We start from the raw sequence: 15,396 nt of genomic DNA on the forward strand, positions 1-15,396 counted from the left end.
CATATGTTCTAATAGTTCTTTTACATTTGTATTAATGACTTGAATTGGTTGTAATTATCGTTCAAAAAATATTCTAAGCATGCGTACTTGTACAGGAGTTGTTTGACCTTTTACACATCGCACGTTAGATGCTATTTCGCATTAACAAATAATGTATGCTTTACAATTTATAAATTAATATGTATATGCAAGTATATGATTGACAATGTATATTAGGTATAACATTAAAGTGATTTGCAGCGTGGTTTAACTTTTATAATAGACCATTTCAAGCTCCATTTTGGTGTTGTGTTATGTTAGTGGTTTGGACTAGCATCGATATTTATATTATCATATTGCTGTTGAAAACTGTTTAGAATTGTTTGGACATCAGTGATTATGCTACAGACTCAGGCATTTGATTCCTAAAATAAAAAATATATATTATATATTTTGTAATAAACAAGATATATTTTACTCCTTATCGATTTCATATGTGCGGAATGTGTTTATGTATTCTTACCTTCAAATTGTCAAAATAATGCATAATCTGTTCGTAATCCATATCGAGATCATCTAGGCTTAAGCATTCCTCTTCATCATTGTTATCGTCCACAGTAGATGAGAACATGGGGTTTCCAACTACAGTCGCTCTTTTTACTCGAGATGTTTTGTTCTGCGATTGTTCATAGCATGGTTTAATAAAAGGACTAGCGTCCTCTAATGGTTTTGCCTCACTAATCAACACCTTTTTATCTATCAACTGTGACTGGCGTTCTAATATAGTAAGGTTATATAAAAAAAACAATGCAGAAAACATTTTTATTGTAGGATTTAAGTAAATAGAAAACACACTTGAAATATGTTCGGATACATGTTTTAAATGTCCAAAGAAAACATACAAATTTAATTTTTCATTTACATTTTCGTAAATATTATATCTTACCATTAGAAATTCCATTTATTTGGTTGGATTTCGTAGAACACATTTGTTTTTTATTAGGAGTCAATGTATCGAATTGAAACACATTCATCTTTTGATTTGAACACTCCACCAATTTTTCAGCATTGTGTTTTTCTTCTTGTAATGATTTTGTATAATTTTGGCCATTTCGTTTCGGCAAGCAAATGGAGGAATGGAGTCCTGGCGAAGTTTTTAAATGGGCTTGGTCATGTAGAGATAAACCCGCATTTGTATGCGAGACACTGCTTGTGGGGACTGGTTGCGCTACATTTCCTTTGGTATAGTCTGGTTGCTTTGTTAAAAATTATAAAGTTTTAAAAATTAGTACTTAATAATGTGAAAGCATTATAACCAGGGTGAGCACAAATTCGATCGCGTTCGATTAAAATTACGATATTTTCGTTTGTGCTCATTTTGCTATTGAATTTATCGTGACCAAACGAGCATTCGCCAAACGAATGTTCGCACATACATTACAAACGAATACGAACACTCAACAGCGATCGTTCGTTGCGTTGGTGATTGAAATTATTTTTGACATTCGCTCACGAATGACTACGAACATTCGCGAATGCTCAAAACAACAACAAACGTCCGTGAACGCAATAGTTGCTGGGCAGGTGTTTTGTTATTCGACCATGCCCAACACATTCTCTTGCGCACACATTCATTCGCCGTGAGTTTTCATTTTTTTATTATCTTTTTGTTCGTTTTTTTTAAAGCTTTCGCGAGTATTCGCCAACTTTTGTTGTTTGCATTTTTCAAATAAAGGCTCTCCAGTAACGAATACTCGCGAAAGATTGAATCGACGAAACTTGCAGCGAAGTTTTATCGTTCGAGAATTGTTCGTACTATACCAATATTCTTAAAAGATTACAAATGCTTGTTCATTTATTGTAACTTTATCATTTGCCAAAAAAAGGAAAAAATTCTCGCCATGAGCATTCGTGAGAAAGAGCGTATTTTAATCGTTCGCCGCACCCGGATTATTACTGTGGAAATGGGTATTATTGTCTTTGGTATATGTTTGTAACATGTAAAAAGAAACGAGGTAGACCCATAGTTATTTTTGAGAATACACATGGAATAAATGTCTTTCCATGTATAATTATAAACAAATTCCATCTATAATTATAAACAAATTTCAACCAAGTACGAAACCTAATGAAATATTTGAAAATTGATTCTGACTTTGAGATATAGCTTCCATGTATATTTTCATCCGATATTATACAAATTATGCATCAAATACAATACACGACGTTTGTCGGTTTGCGACAAGATACCAAATCGAGCCTAGTTCAGAATTAGACATTTTGCGCAGCATAACGAATTGAGAGTCATGATAGAATAATGTATGTACATTTTTAAAAAATAGGTTAGTTTTATTTATAACTAATATAAAATATAAAATAGTCAATATACACCAAATACCCAAAGTTCCGATTGACATGCAATTTTGCAAAGCTGTAGTACAGCGAATTGTGCAAAAGCTTACATTAGAGCGTACCAGGTTTACATTTAACTTAAATACACAATTGTGTCCGATTTTCGATATCACGATGTATGTCTGATTGGCATGAAATTTGGTTAGATCATATATTCAATTTCTTTCGGTTTCATGTCCAGGGTCCATCAAAGATTCTATCCGAGGAATATCCGTTAGAAATTCTATTATTTAGATAAATAATTTCTTGAGAAACTAGGTTTGTATATGTGTCATCACTTATTAGCATTATATGTACCCATTTTATGAGCAGAACATCAATCAAAATGTTTTTAAAAATATTCCGAACGAATCGAGGGTTAATCAAAACACTTTTCCTTTCAGGTGTGTGTTAATTACGTTACCGGAACTGTATATTAATATACATACATAGAATTATAGGACTGGTTTTTGTATATAATACTTACATTGTCAGCAACTGAATAGTTCTGGCTGGGGATATGTTTTATGGCAATGTTTCTGTGCGGTGGAACTGGTGGCCGATATTCATTTGATGTCACTTCCTCATCAGAATTACGAGAAACACTAAACATATAAAAAAACAAATATAATGCTATGCAATTTAATAAAATATTAACAGAATTTATACTAATTCTAGTTTATAGTACAAATTAAAAATATGTATTAAAGTGAGTTATGATTCCATAAGTTGATGCAGTAAACTATAGGCCCAATGGCAGGTTTTCGAGGCAACAAATTACTCGAAGCGCTTTCAAATTTAATATGGTAGATCCTGTACAATTTATTTTATCACTTTCGGAAAATTTCATCCTGATCGGTTTATTGGTTTTATAATTAGTACTACTTAAGACCATTAGTTTCTACATCAATTTCCTGTTTGTCTAATATAATTATTTTCTTGGTGGTTTTAGTGATAAAAATGCAATTTTTACATGGAAAATAATAAAAACAGCATATAGTCATTAATTTATTGCCTGTATTTTACATTAAAATTTATGATAGGTAGGGCAGAGGGGAATACCTTTGAACGGCGCTCATAAAATATCGTTTTAAAATTTTTTCGACCCGCAACTATTTTTTTTATGGCAAGCAATATTGTTTTCTAGCATCGTAAATAACTTTTGATAGCTTTTTCAGTTGTCAATAAAATGTAGAAGAGTGAACATTTTTTCGCTGTTTTCGCTTTTTTCTCGAATCAATGTTTTAAACACTGGCGGGCACGATTACTCAAAAACTACTTATCCAATTTTGACACGTTTCTCTAGCTTATCGTATGAACTGGTATTCGACAAATCGGGAAGATCTTCCTTATTTTCTAACTAATAATAATATTTGTGGTCAAAATAGTACATTAAAAAGACTCCAGAGTTCTGGTTTTATTTTCCGACGAAAGTGTTAACTATTCCACCGATGGCAAGGCTGACCTCGGTGTAAACCCATATAACGAAATCTAATTCACTGAGATAGATCTGTGTTGGATGCTGTTGTGACAAACTGAGCAGAACCATGGTCCGGGATTTGTCTTAATCCCGGCACGGACCAAAAGAATCCGGAGAAAACATTCCGGGTAATGAAGCTCCCAAATTGAAAAAATACACAAACATGTACTTGCTGGGTTGACAGCCCTTGGTTGGAAGCTGATTCCTCCGAGTCAATCCGGTGCATAGAACCGGCCGACGTGGGATTGACGGTATAATATTGGTGTCCCTTCGTGCTGTGTCCATTTTTGTAAAAGACTTGCAGTCGGAGCAATGAAAAGGGAATTTATATCGTTATCAAAACGTTATGAGAGTTTTTCCAATTTGTTCGAAAAGTACCAAGAGCTTGATGAATTTGTGTAATCACCGTCTGTGTCTGGGCAGAAATGTAAAAGGTCTGCGAAAAAGGCTCCCAATAAAATCGTGCTTAGTCGCAAATCCAGTTTCTGTTGGGAATACAGTGACACAATCACCTTCCGTCAATATCACAGATACAACGGAAACTGATTGGGTCCAGACTTATGCTAGTGTTGCGTCACATTCGGCCTCGGAAATCGTTAAGGATGTAAATGAAGTGATTAATCCAAAATCTGTGAGTATTAGTAGTGCTAGTCTGGAAAAGACTTCAAAACCCACTCACGGAAATCGGAAATCATCAGTTCAAACATCTAATGCGTCTTCCGTAGCCGTCACTAGCAATTCCCTCCAACCTGGTCAAAGACCATTATCTATGGCTCCCACCATGAAAATGGTATTTGCACTAGGTTTTTAGGTTTGCACCTGATACATCGGCTGAGGATGTAAATTATTACATAAAATCGATGGAAATTTCTTTTTACGTTGTTATAAGCTTCGGTCTGCTTTCTCAGAAAGTAGATCATCTTTTAAAATCGTAATACAAGAAAGTATGTTTCATCGACTAATTTCGAGAGAATTTTGGCCTGCTAATGCATTTGTTAAGGAATTTCTGAAAAGATCTGAAAACTTAGCACATTTGCCTCAGAGGGCTGAAATATTGCCAAAATAAACAAATATGTTTCTCAATGTGTGCTATCAGGGTTAAACACAAAATTAACTCGATTATTCTCGGATAGTCTTGGTTTTAATTATGATGTTATAGTATTTTCTGAAACTTGTTAAAAGTATCTGTGTTAAATAGCGAAATTGTGTGTTCTAAATATCAAATATTTAGAAAAGATAGACGTGCCTAAAAAGGTGGTGGCGTCTTTATTGTAGTTGATGCCAAATATTCCACTAATTTAATTGAATTAAACTGTTTGCATATCCATTGAATTAGAAAATTTTAAATTATTTGTGACTTGCTCATACATTCCTCCCTCATCGCAACTTGATATTTATAATCAGCATGTGTTAGCAATAAATCCAATCACTAACAAAATGAATAACTCTGACAAAATATTAGTTCTTGGCGATTTTAATCTGTCGTCTGTAAATCGATTTAGCGACATAAATCTTTATCAAATAAATAGCATATCAAATTGTTATGATCGAATTCTAGATCTAGCATTTGTGAATTATACACAATATTTTGAAATAATTAGAATACCTCCAGTATGTACTCCCGAAGATAACTACCATCCTACATTATGCATATCCATGATGCATAATGAATTAGCTACCAACAATTCTTCAATGTCATTTAAATCTGTTCCTAATTATGATAAAACGGACTTCCCAAAGGTTAAACACACTTATCTCAACCATAAATTGGACCTCATTATTTACTTGTGAGAGTCATAGTGATCTAGAATTGTCATTTTATGATATCCTAAATAAATTTATTATAAAATGTGTTCCCACTGTTTGAGTTAGAAACTCGGAAAGATATCCATGGGTTTTCATATCACACCTGGGCTTTCAAGTATTAAAAATTATAAAAATAAACTTTTTAAAAAATATAAAAAATCAGGCTCCTCTATAGATTATGCTAAATATGCTAAGGTCTAAATATACGACAGAGTCCCGAAAACGTTACAATCTTTATTTAAACAAGATTAAACATAACTTCAAATCCAATCGTAAATCTTTTTTATGACTTTGTTAATATTAAAAGAAAAGCTACGTCAAAGCCCACCATTTTGAAATACAATAATCAGACATTTGAGAAATCCTCTGAAATTTCAGAGTGCTTTGCAAATTTTTTGCCTAAAACATATTCATATCCACCCTGCCAAAATAAAGACACATATAGTTATAAATTATCGACATAGATCAAATATCTATGCCTTCTTACAAAGTCAATATGTTTCTAAAAATCCACGTAATCTAAGATCAATTAAAAGTCTAGGTCCGGATAACATTCCTAGCATAATTCTAAAGTACTGTTCAGCTACATTGGCTATCCCATTAACGCTATTGTTTAATTATTCCCTGAAATATAGTCATTTTCCTACCTTCCGGAAGAAATCCTATGTAGTTCCTTTACACAAATCTGGTAGCTTAACTAATGTCTAATTTGCTAATTTGGAATTGCTAAATTAAGTGCAATTCCAAAATTATTCGAAAAATTAATTACTGATGTAATTTCTCATACAGTTCAGCCAATCTTAACCATTACCAATCTTATTCAATTTTCCTCAACCGTCATTAAAGGTTTTATTCAGCGTAATCAAACCGATACAATTTACACTGACTTCAGTAATGCTTTTGACAGGGTTAACCATGAACTTTTAATATATAAATTAAATCAAATTGGTTTCAGCATAAAGATTCATTTGTTGATCTAGGTATTTTAATGGATCCAAAATTAAATTTTAATAATCATGTAATTTCTATGGTAAACAAAGCCCACGGTGTCTTAGGTTTTATAAAACGGTGAGCTAAAGAATTCTTTGATCCTTACATTAAAAAACAACTTTTTACATCTCTTGTACGACCCATATTAGCATATGGCTCTGTTGTATGGGATCCCCAATTTACAATATATTCCGATAAAGATGAATCAGTGCAGAAACAATTTCTACAATTAACAATTAACCCTCAATAGCCTGACTTTTTCTTTTTCAATGAAAAAATTTTATATGATGTATTTTAGGACCCTTAACAATGTTTGTTCTACGACTTTTCACAATTTTGAGTTTTGGACATTTTAGGGGAGGTTTTGTGTGTTGGTTCTTTGAAGAACCACCAGGCACTCCTTTGACAAGTAAAATGCATATGGTCTATATATGATTTTTTTTATTTTCATTTAAATTATATATATTTCAGTTCATTTATTCAATGTTTTGTATGATATTCTAGAAAGCAGTTTTTTGTTGATTGGAAACATAATTCTACCTCACATTTAATGCAATACACTGTTGTTCTAAATGTGCAATTGGGCATTTTACAGCGAGGTTTGCCTGTTGTTAGGTATTTCGGGAAGTGCCCAACATTATCAAACCGCACGTCACTAGGCGGCATTACTACCCGAACTCGTTTTGGCACATTTTCAGGGGTCTCACATTCTCCAGTGCTTCTTGGACGTCCTTTCCTTATAGATTGTGTGCCAGATTTGACTAAAACTTTGCTGACGTCTACGATAAATTCGTGCAAAGTCAGCATGTTATTTGTACGAGGAGATGAAGAGAATTGGCGTTTATATAAAATCCATGCATTTATCATGGCCATGTCCATCATATGGTATATAAGACGATTTGTCCATTTGCGTGACTTTATTCTTATGCGGCTTCTACCAAAGCACGAATCCATAAGATCAACACCTCCCATGTACTTGTTGTACTCGTGGATTATCGCAGGGCACTGAATATTTACGTTACACTTATTTTTTTTTGTCAAATCTAAAGAAAAAAAATTATATTCAGTAAGTATTTGTTGAAAGTATAAAATACCTGGCAATCGTAGGCGCGTCATCAGTGTCGTTTGCATTTGTCGATTTCAATTGCTTGATGCCAAGCAAAGTCGATGCCATATTTACAACTTTGTTGTCCCTCCATGCTATAGTAGTTATATCTATACCATGAATACTGGTCATATATTCTTCGCAGTCTCCTCGATTGGGTAATTTTTCTGGCAATTTGCAGCCAGGAATTCGGTTACGTCGAACTGTTCCAAGCCCATAGATTCCCTGGGTGCGTAAATAAGCCAATAAAGGAATAGTTGTGTAATAGTTATCGAAGAAAATTCTGTAGTTCTTGAAACGCGGAACTCTACGAGCAAGCCGCACCACAACATTTGCTGCTGCTCCCAAATCTGGTTCATTTTCCAAAACATGGTCTTCATTGCCAGAATAAATTTCAAAATTATAGCAGAATCCCATATCGTCACACATCAAAAATAACTTATTGCCCCACGGGTGAGGCTTGTCTGGCAAGTATTGTTTCAAATAGTGCTTAATTTTTGTGGCACAAATTTGTTCATCCACACACAAACGACTTCTTTTTGGAACAGAGTCAAAGTTTCTATTTAAAGCATCAATAAGCGGACGAATTTTATATAAACGATCAATGTTTGAGGAATCAGTGTTTTGTGGACGCAATCCTCGTCGACGTGAAGGAGCTGGTTCTTGAGCTGACGGACGTGGCATCTTACTGTTGTCATTTAGATGCAAAAACCGGCGTACCTTGTCATATCGATTTCTCGTCATGGTATTCATAATAGCCGGTATGCCAAATTCACCCCAATATGTCCTGATACTTGGGTACTTGAAGACGGACATAAAATATGTAATGCCAAAAAAGCGTTTTATTTCGTCTGGCGTTGTATTTAGAGGTTTCAATGAATCCTTTTGAATTGCGTACAAATTGCTTTGGCTTCCAATATTAGAAATTATATCGTCATTTACAAAGTAAGAAAAAAATTTGAAAGGTGTATCTAGTGCCATTATTTCTGTTGTCAATTCAGAATCGCTGCCAAACTGAACCCAACTAGCATGATTCTGCATATGGTTTTTCTTCCAGATACATTTTTTAAACTCGGAAGAGTCCGTGTCAATTGTGATATCTTTGTAAAATGTTGCAATTTGATGCCAGCGTGTGCTATCTCCAGTAACAACTATATCTTCATTTTGAACACTCTCAACAGCAGTTGGTTCCACACTCACAACTTGTTCAGCATCTAATTCGTTCCCATTTTCGAACACATCATCTTCCAACTGATCAGTGATATTCGCATCATTATTTGTCACTATATTGAAATCGGGATCGTCTAGACTGTCGTCGTCATAATCTGATATATCGCCAATTTCACTTTCTGACCATTCAAAATCATTGACGAATGCTTCAAACTCTTCAGCCGTGGTAAAATCTTTGTATTTACGTGGCATTTTTCTATGAAAAATTAAAAATTAACACTAAAATAAGAAAAAGACGCTAAAGCACTAACGAATTTCACTTCTCTAATGAGTGCCTACTGGTTCTTTGAAGGACCAAAGGACTTTTACATGAAAAACACAAATAAAAAAAATTTATATTGTTAAAAAGATATTTACATGGTTTGAATATAGTGCACAAATAATAAAAATTAATTTTATTTGGTTCTTTTGGATCAAAAGTTTTGATTTCAATCAATTTGAAAAAGCACGATTTGTTCACTTTGAAGCTTTTGTGTGTTTTTCTGATAAACGTCAAAAATCAGCTGTTCAGCACCGAAAAGCATATGATTTTCTTTTCCGCTAGATGGCATACATTATAAAGAGAATATTTGCTGAATAAACATTGCGCAAAAAAGTAACATTTTTGAAAAACAAGTCTCTAAAGTTGAGGTTCCTGAAGGCTATTAAGGGTTAAAATACTAAACGATAATATACCCTCAGACTTCCTTTTCGATCCAGTAGATATCATCAACCATTATACGTAGATTTTCATCGCACAAATTATTCTATGGGAGATCCACATAGTAAAATGTGTATTGATTTCAATTCTGTGTATTCTAAAGTAGACTTTTGCATGAATATAGAACTATAAAATCTAATATAATTGTATTTTTAAATGAATAATACAACTTAATAACAAACTGGCTCTTGAAGTATATTTCTGTAGTTGGTTTTCTATCCCTTCTCATATTCCATCATAATGCGAATTATGGTGTGTACCAGAGATGGACATGCGGTAGCTTTTTTTTTTGACTTGCGTTATGCATAAAATAAAGCGATAGTAATACTTAACGCAACTACAAATGATGCGGTATAGTACAGTCAACACTCGGTCATTCGTGAAAATACTGCCATTGTTGACTCTCACTTTACCGATTGTTTTCCATTCACATCATATCTTCGTATAAACACTCTCTGCTATCGCCGGCTTCGTTCAGAGTGTTTTTATGCATGTGAGTGCGGGAGAACATAAACAATGCAAACAACGCAAAAGAAACAAAGTCAATCGAATCAATGCGGTGCACCGCATCATAACAGTACTACTCTATGAGTGAAGTTTGTTTTTATGATCAGTTAATTTTAGAATGAACTATGACAATCCATTTAATTTGTTTTTATTTCTGTTATTTTATACATAATATTTTAAAATTTCTCATAAAACACGAATTATTCTTTTAATTTTTAAATAAATTTTGTATTTCCCCTAATAACTATACTGACTATTTTATATGTAGCAATCTTATAATTTTTTTTTTATAATAAAAAAATGAATTAATTTTTTGTTTAAAAAACGTTTTTGCACTATTAATTTTTAATTTGCCATTAATTGTAGTTGCGTTATTTTATTTTATGTAAAACGCAAGTCAAAAATAATATACCGCAAGCCAACCCCTGTGTATAGAAAATTACTCTTAATGTTATTCTCAACACGAGTTTTGTATTTTACTCTTTCAGACGTATAATACGTTATTCAATTGGCGGTTGATTTATTTCAACCTGCGCTCTCCACACACTCGGTAGTGCAAACTCTGCTATGAACGATCATTTGCGTTGTTTGTGGAAACAATTGTAGTCCGGTGGGATTCATTTGTATTTGACTTACTTTTGTGTTTATGTTATGCTTAGGAGAATTTGCGTTGGTGAACATGAATGATTTTTCTATTGCGTTAGCCGGTGTACTACTAGTTGCGTTGAATGGATGTCATTCTCTGGTGTGTACGCGATCCTTACGAATGGGGAGGTCGCCCCCTTGGTCGGCAGGGGTGGAAAAGTGAAGCAGACACTGCAGAAAAAAATCTGCAAAATCAAAAATGTCGCGTGAGTTACGTCGCGTGAGTGACTAAGAAAAATTCTTCGCAAATAAAGGAATTACTTCTCTTTTTTGGCTTTTATCTCAAAAGATAAATTGTAAAAAATCGATTTTGTTTGTTTTATTTAACATTAAAAGTTCAAGTATGCCTCCAATCTCCTACTAGGCGCGTCTTCCCGGGTGGCGGATGGGAAGGGGGTCTCCATGATGTGCTGAGAGAAACTGACCTAGGTCTCCTATATCAACTTTTCTCTGTAATTCGTGGAAACCCTGGGGATCTTCGGATCCCCTTAAATAAATCAACTACGATGGGAAAAAGAAGTAAAAAGAATAAAGTTACGGTGCAGGGAGTTAATAACCCAGTACCGGCGGCAATCGTTGGTGAGGTCACAAGCCACGTGTCGTCGAGATCAAGCGATTGTGATCCGGCTGTTCTAGGTGTGGACGCCTTGGCACCTACAGCCGTACCTGCTACAAGTGCATCAATTCCAAAACAAAACGAACCGGCAATTCTTTTGGCTAACGATAATGTCAAGACTGATGAAAATCAGTCCTTAACTGACAGGACTGCAGTTCTGGGAGGGGACGACCTACACGGGACTCTACGCGCTATCCGCGATAGCCTAGAGGAACAATGTAAGGAACTCTTCGACCAGTTAGACAGACTGGTACCGGAAGAGCAATGTGGGGACACGCTTCCGGAGGAACTGCTATTAAATCTTAGTCTAACTGATGATGAGCTGGACACCACGGTGATTCCAGCCAAGTCTACACAGGGGGATGGCCATAGCAGCAACGAAGGAAATGTGGACCATATTGTCCGACCGACCTCCAGTCTGTCTTCAACAGGTCCTGTGTCGGCACCAGCCGACAAACTTCAGAGGCAATCTGCAACAGAGGTGATGTCCGACGATGGGGAATCTGTTGATCCCCCGGAAACGGACAGTGGCTCGAAGGTTGGGAAGGCCCGAGAAGTGACCGATGCGAAGCATTACAAACGTGCTGTTTCGTATCTTCGCAAATTCATGGGGCGAGCCGCGAATTTGATCTCGTAGAGGGAGGTTCATCTCATCAAGGGTAAGATGAGATATGTGAGGAAATTCGAGAGAATTTATCCTCACGCTCTCCATCGCGAACTCGAGATGGACAAGATCTCCCTCCCGAATCTCACTGCTCGCACAAAAGTAGTAGAATCGGCGAAGACCACTGTCTCTGACAAAGGTGCTAAGCCGATTTCTGACCCGAAGCCCAATTCTGATCCGAACCCGAGTAAGAAAGCACAGGAAAAGGCAATTGAGGGTATCCCAAAGCAAGATGGCACCCATAAGGGTGATCAACATGCGAAGGGCACTGTCTTAAAGCCTGATTCTGCGCCTGGCGACAAGGGTGAGGCAAAAGCTCTGGGTGGACCAAAAAGTGGTCGAAACAGGAAGAAGGGGAAGTCAGTAAAGGACCCATCATCTCCTGGGGGAGCAGATGTCGCCCACAGAATAAATCTGTGAAGCGCATCCGCTCTTCAGAAGGTCAGCAACCCTCACCCAAGAAGACGATGACTTCTCGTCTGGTAGATCCTTCTACCTCTTATGCGGCTTGCGTTGGGCAACAAACTGAGGGGAAACGACTAAGTACGGAGAAGTCTTCAACCTCCTCTGGAAAGGCGACCTCCAAGGTTCGTAGTCAACGACAGCGTAAGCCGTATGATAGACCAACTAAGGTAGCCACTGAAGAAAACCTTCTTGTGGCGATCATAGACAAAGCTGATCCTCAGGGCAGAATCAGTGAAAGTCATTGGTTGCTATTTGAAGGAGCCCTTCGGTCGGCTATCGTCTGCAGGACGGACCAAGGGACCGACAGTTTAGTAGTGCCTTCATGCAGAAGGGTGCCAAAGTCATTAACTGTCTAAACAAGAAATCCAAGGATTTCCTTGTGGAAACCGTTAATGGCTTTGGCGCGCTCTGGGAAGGAGCAGACCTTGCAGCGGTCTCCCTAGCGGAAATCCCAACATGACGGGTTCTTTCAGCCTGGGTTCCCCCACCTTCTGTGGATAAGGAGCTCCTGCTGAAGATGCTGGCGCTGCAAAACCCCAGCCTCACTACATCGAGTTGGACTGTGGTCAGTCTAACTCGCTGTAACGAGGATGGTGGTATGGTGGGGAGAGTTGCGGTTGACCCACCGGGGGAGAAATATCTCAGAGATCGTGAGGGGAAATTGAGCTTCGGTTCAGGATGGGTTCGGTTTCGACTGAACACATCCACCGAAACTCAGTAGGAGTGGGGAAGCGGCGTAGGCTGCGCATAATGCAGATCAATCTGCATCATTGCAAGGCCGCTGCCGACGAACTACTCCTGTCCCTCACGAACTCGGAAGTGGACATTGCCTTAGTCCAGGAGCCATATATTTATAAAAATATGGTTTCTAGACTAAGGAATGCCAACTTTGATATTTTCGCCGCGTCCATGGGGGACAAGGTGAGAACATGTATAGTAGGTAAGAAGAGCTTAAATCTAATCTTTCTATCTAATTACAGCAATGGTGACATGTGCACTGTAAGGCTGGAGCACAAGACGGGGAGGGCCACCCTGCTCTCCTCAGTATATATGCCATTTGAGGAGATGGACCCACCAGCCACCTGTGTACGAAAGATGCTCGATGAGATGACGAGCACTTGCAACGTTATATTGGGATGCGACGCAAATGCTCACCATTTTCAATGGGGTAGCAAGGACACAAACAAACGAGGTGATTCCGTTTTCGATTTCATCTTATCCTATAACTTACGTATATGTAATAGGGGTAGTGATCCGACTTTTAAAGTTAGGGATAGAGAGGAGGTCATTGACTTAACCCTCTCAAATCTAGATGACTCCGTCATCAGAAATTGGAGAGTATCAGATGAATGTTCCTTCTCGGATCATTTAAAGATTGACTTAACCCTCTCAAATCTAGATAACTCCGTCATCAGAAATTGGAGAGTATCTGATGAATGTTCCTTCTCGGATCATTTAAAGATTCTCTTCGAGTACTCTTTTGATGGAGATAGACAACAGCCATATCGGAATCCAAGGAGAACAAACTGGGAGAAATTCACGGAGCTAACGAACTCTCAGCTGACTCTTAACACAAACCTAGGAACAGCTGTGGAAATCAACGGGGCCGTGAAAAATCTAACGGATGTTCTCCTTGGTTGCCATAAGGAATACGGTCCGCTTACACACCCTGGGAAGAAATCTCGGCCAGTGTGGTGGAACAAGGAACTTGGTGAGCTCAGGAAAGCGACCAGACGACTGTATAACAGGGCGCATAAGTCTAAACTCCACACTGATTGGAACCTCTATAGAGTTAGTTTCAATAAATACAAGAGTGAGATAAAACGCGCGAAGAAAAAGTCTTGGGTAAATTTCTGTGAGTATATTCAGGGGTGAATAAATCAAGCCAGGACCGGATGGTATCATACCGGATGGTATCATACATATATCATCAATATGCCTCGCCAAGTATTTATCTGATTCTTGAGAAGATTTACACTACGTGTCTGACTCTCTCGTATGTTCCGGATCTATGAAACGAGGTAAAGGTTACTTATATTCCCAAAGCAGGGAAACCAAGCCACTCTGCACCAAAAGACTATAGACCCATTAGCCTATCATCCTTTCTCCTCAAACTCTCGAAAGACTTATCGATCTGGAGGTAAGGAGTCGTATAGACACCACCTCTCTTAGCAATTCACAGCACGCATACATAAAGGGCAAGTCTGTGGAATCTGCACTGCACGAAGTGGTAGGCTACATTGAGGGGAACATGGAAAATTCAAATGTTACACTGGCTGCCTTCTTAGATATAGAGGGAGCCTTTAACAACGTTAAACTTGAATCCATAAACCACTCACTTAGGGAAGTTGGCATTCCTGACACCCTGACATATTGGATAGATAAAATGCTTAACAGCAGGATTATAAATTCAAGTGTGGGGGATGCAAAAATCAGGAAAACGTTAACTAGAGGCACACCTCAAGGAGGGGTGCTTTCGCCGTTACTATGGCTACTGGTTATTGATATCATATTGAGGGAATTGGACGGGATAGGTATCAAAGTTGTAGCTTATGCGGACGACGTGGTGATATTGATCTCCGGAAAATTTCCATCTACGATCTCTGAGCTTATGCAAAGAGCCTTACTGACGCTGTCACGCTGGGCCAGGGCAAATAGTCTTGGTGTAAATCCAACGAAGACGGAACTGGTAATGTTTACTAGGAAGGGTAAGCTCGGCGTTTTTGTTCCACCAACATTGGATGGAGTGCAACTTCACCTATCCCCCGAAGCAAAGTACCTCGGCACAATCCTGGACTGTCAACTACGATGGAAAAGG

General features: G+C 37.3%; 2 protein-coding genes and 1 long non-coding RNA gene across 3 annotated transcripts; 1 reads left to right on the forward strand and 2 right to left on the reverse strand.

Moving 5' to 3' along the window:
* Positions 1 to 224: 224 nt before the first annotated feature.
* LOC133331682 (uncharacterized) lies at positions 225 to 664 on the reverse strand. Its single transcript, XR_009754393.1, has 2 exons — positions 503 to 664; positions 225 to 404 (listed from the first exon to the last, which is right to left on the reverse strand). It is a non-coding gene; the product is annotated as an uncharacterized LOC133331682 (long non-coding RNA).
* A 6,424-nt stretch (positions 665 to 7,088) lies between these two features.
* LOC133331683 (piggyBac transposable element-derived protein 1-like) lies at positions 7,089 to 9,615 on the reverse strand. Its single transcript, XM_061540064.1, has 2 exons — positions 7,741 to 9,615; positions 7,089 to 7,689 (listed from the first exon to the last, which is right to left on the reverse strand). The coding sequence occupies exons 1-2, from the start codon at positions 9,171 to 9,173 to the stop codon at positions 7,671 to 7,673; spliced, it is 1,452 nt and encodes a 483-aa protein (XP_061396048.1). The 5' UTR covers positions 9,174 to 9,615; the 3' UTR covers positions 7,089 to 7,670.
* A 3,713-nt stretch (positions 9,616 to 13,328) lies between these two features.
* LOC133331684 (uncharacterized) lies at positions 13,329 to 14,289 on the forward strand (the record flags this gene model as incomplete). Its single annotated transcript, XM_061540065.1, has 1 exon — positions 13,329 to 14,289. A coding segment is annotated over exon 1 (961 nt), but the record flags the coding sequence as incomplete, so codon positions are not given.
* Between the last annotated feature and the right edge of the window lie 1,107 nt (positions 14,290 to 15,396).

Source organism: Musca vetustissima, unplaced genomic scaffold (assembly GCF_032173495.1).
Source record: "Musca vetustissima isolate MV318-11 ecotype Yass unplaced genomic scaffold, APGP_CSIRO_Mvet_v1 utg51079, whole genome shotgun sequence".
Classification (NCBI taxonomy): Eukaryota; Metazoa; Arthropoda; class Insecta; order Diptera; family Muscidae; genus Musca; species Musca vetustissima.

Coding starts and splice junctions, on each gene's coding strand:
- LOC133331683 (XM_061540064.1), bottom strand. CDS start 9,173: ATGCCACGTAAATACAAAGATTTTACCACGGCTGAAGAGTTTGAAGCA.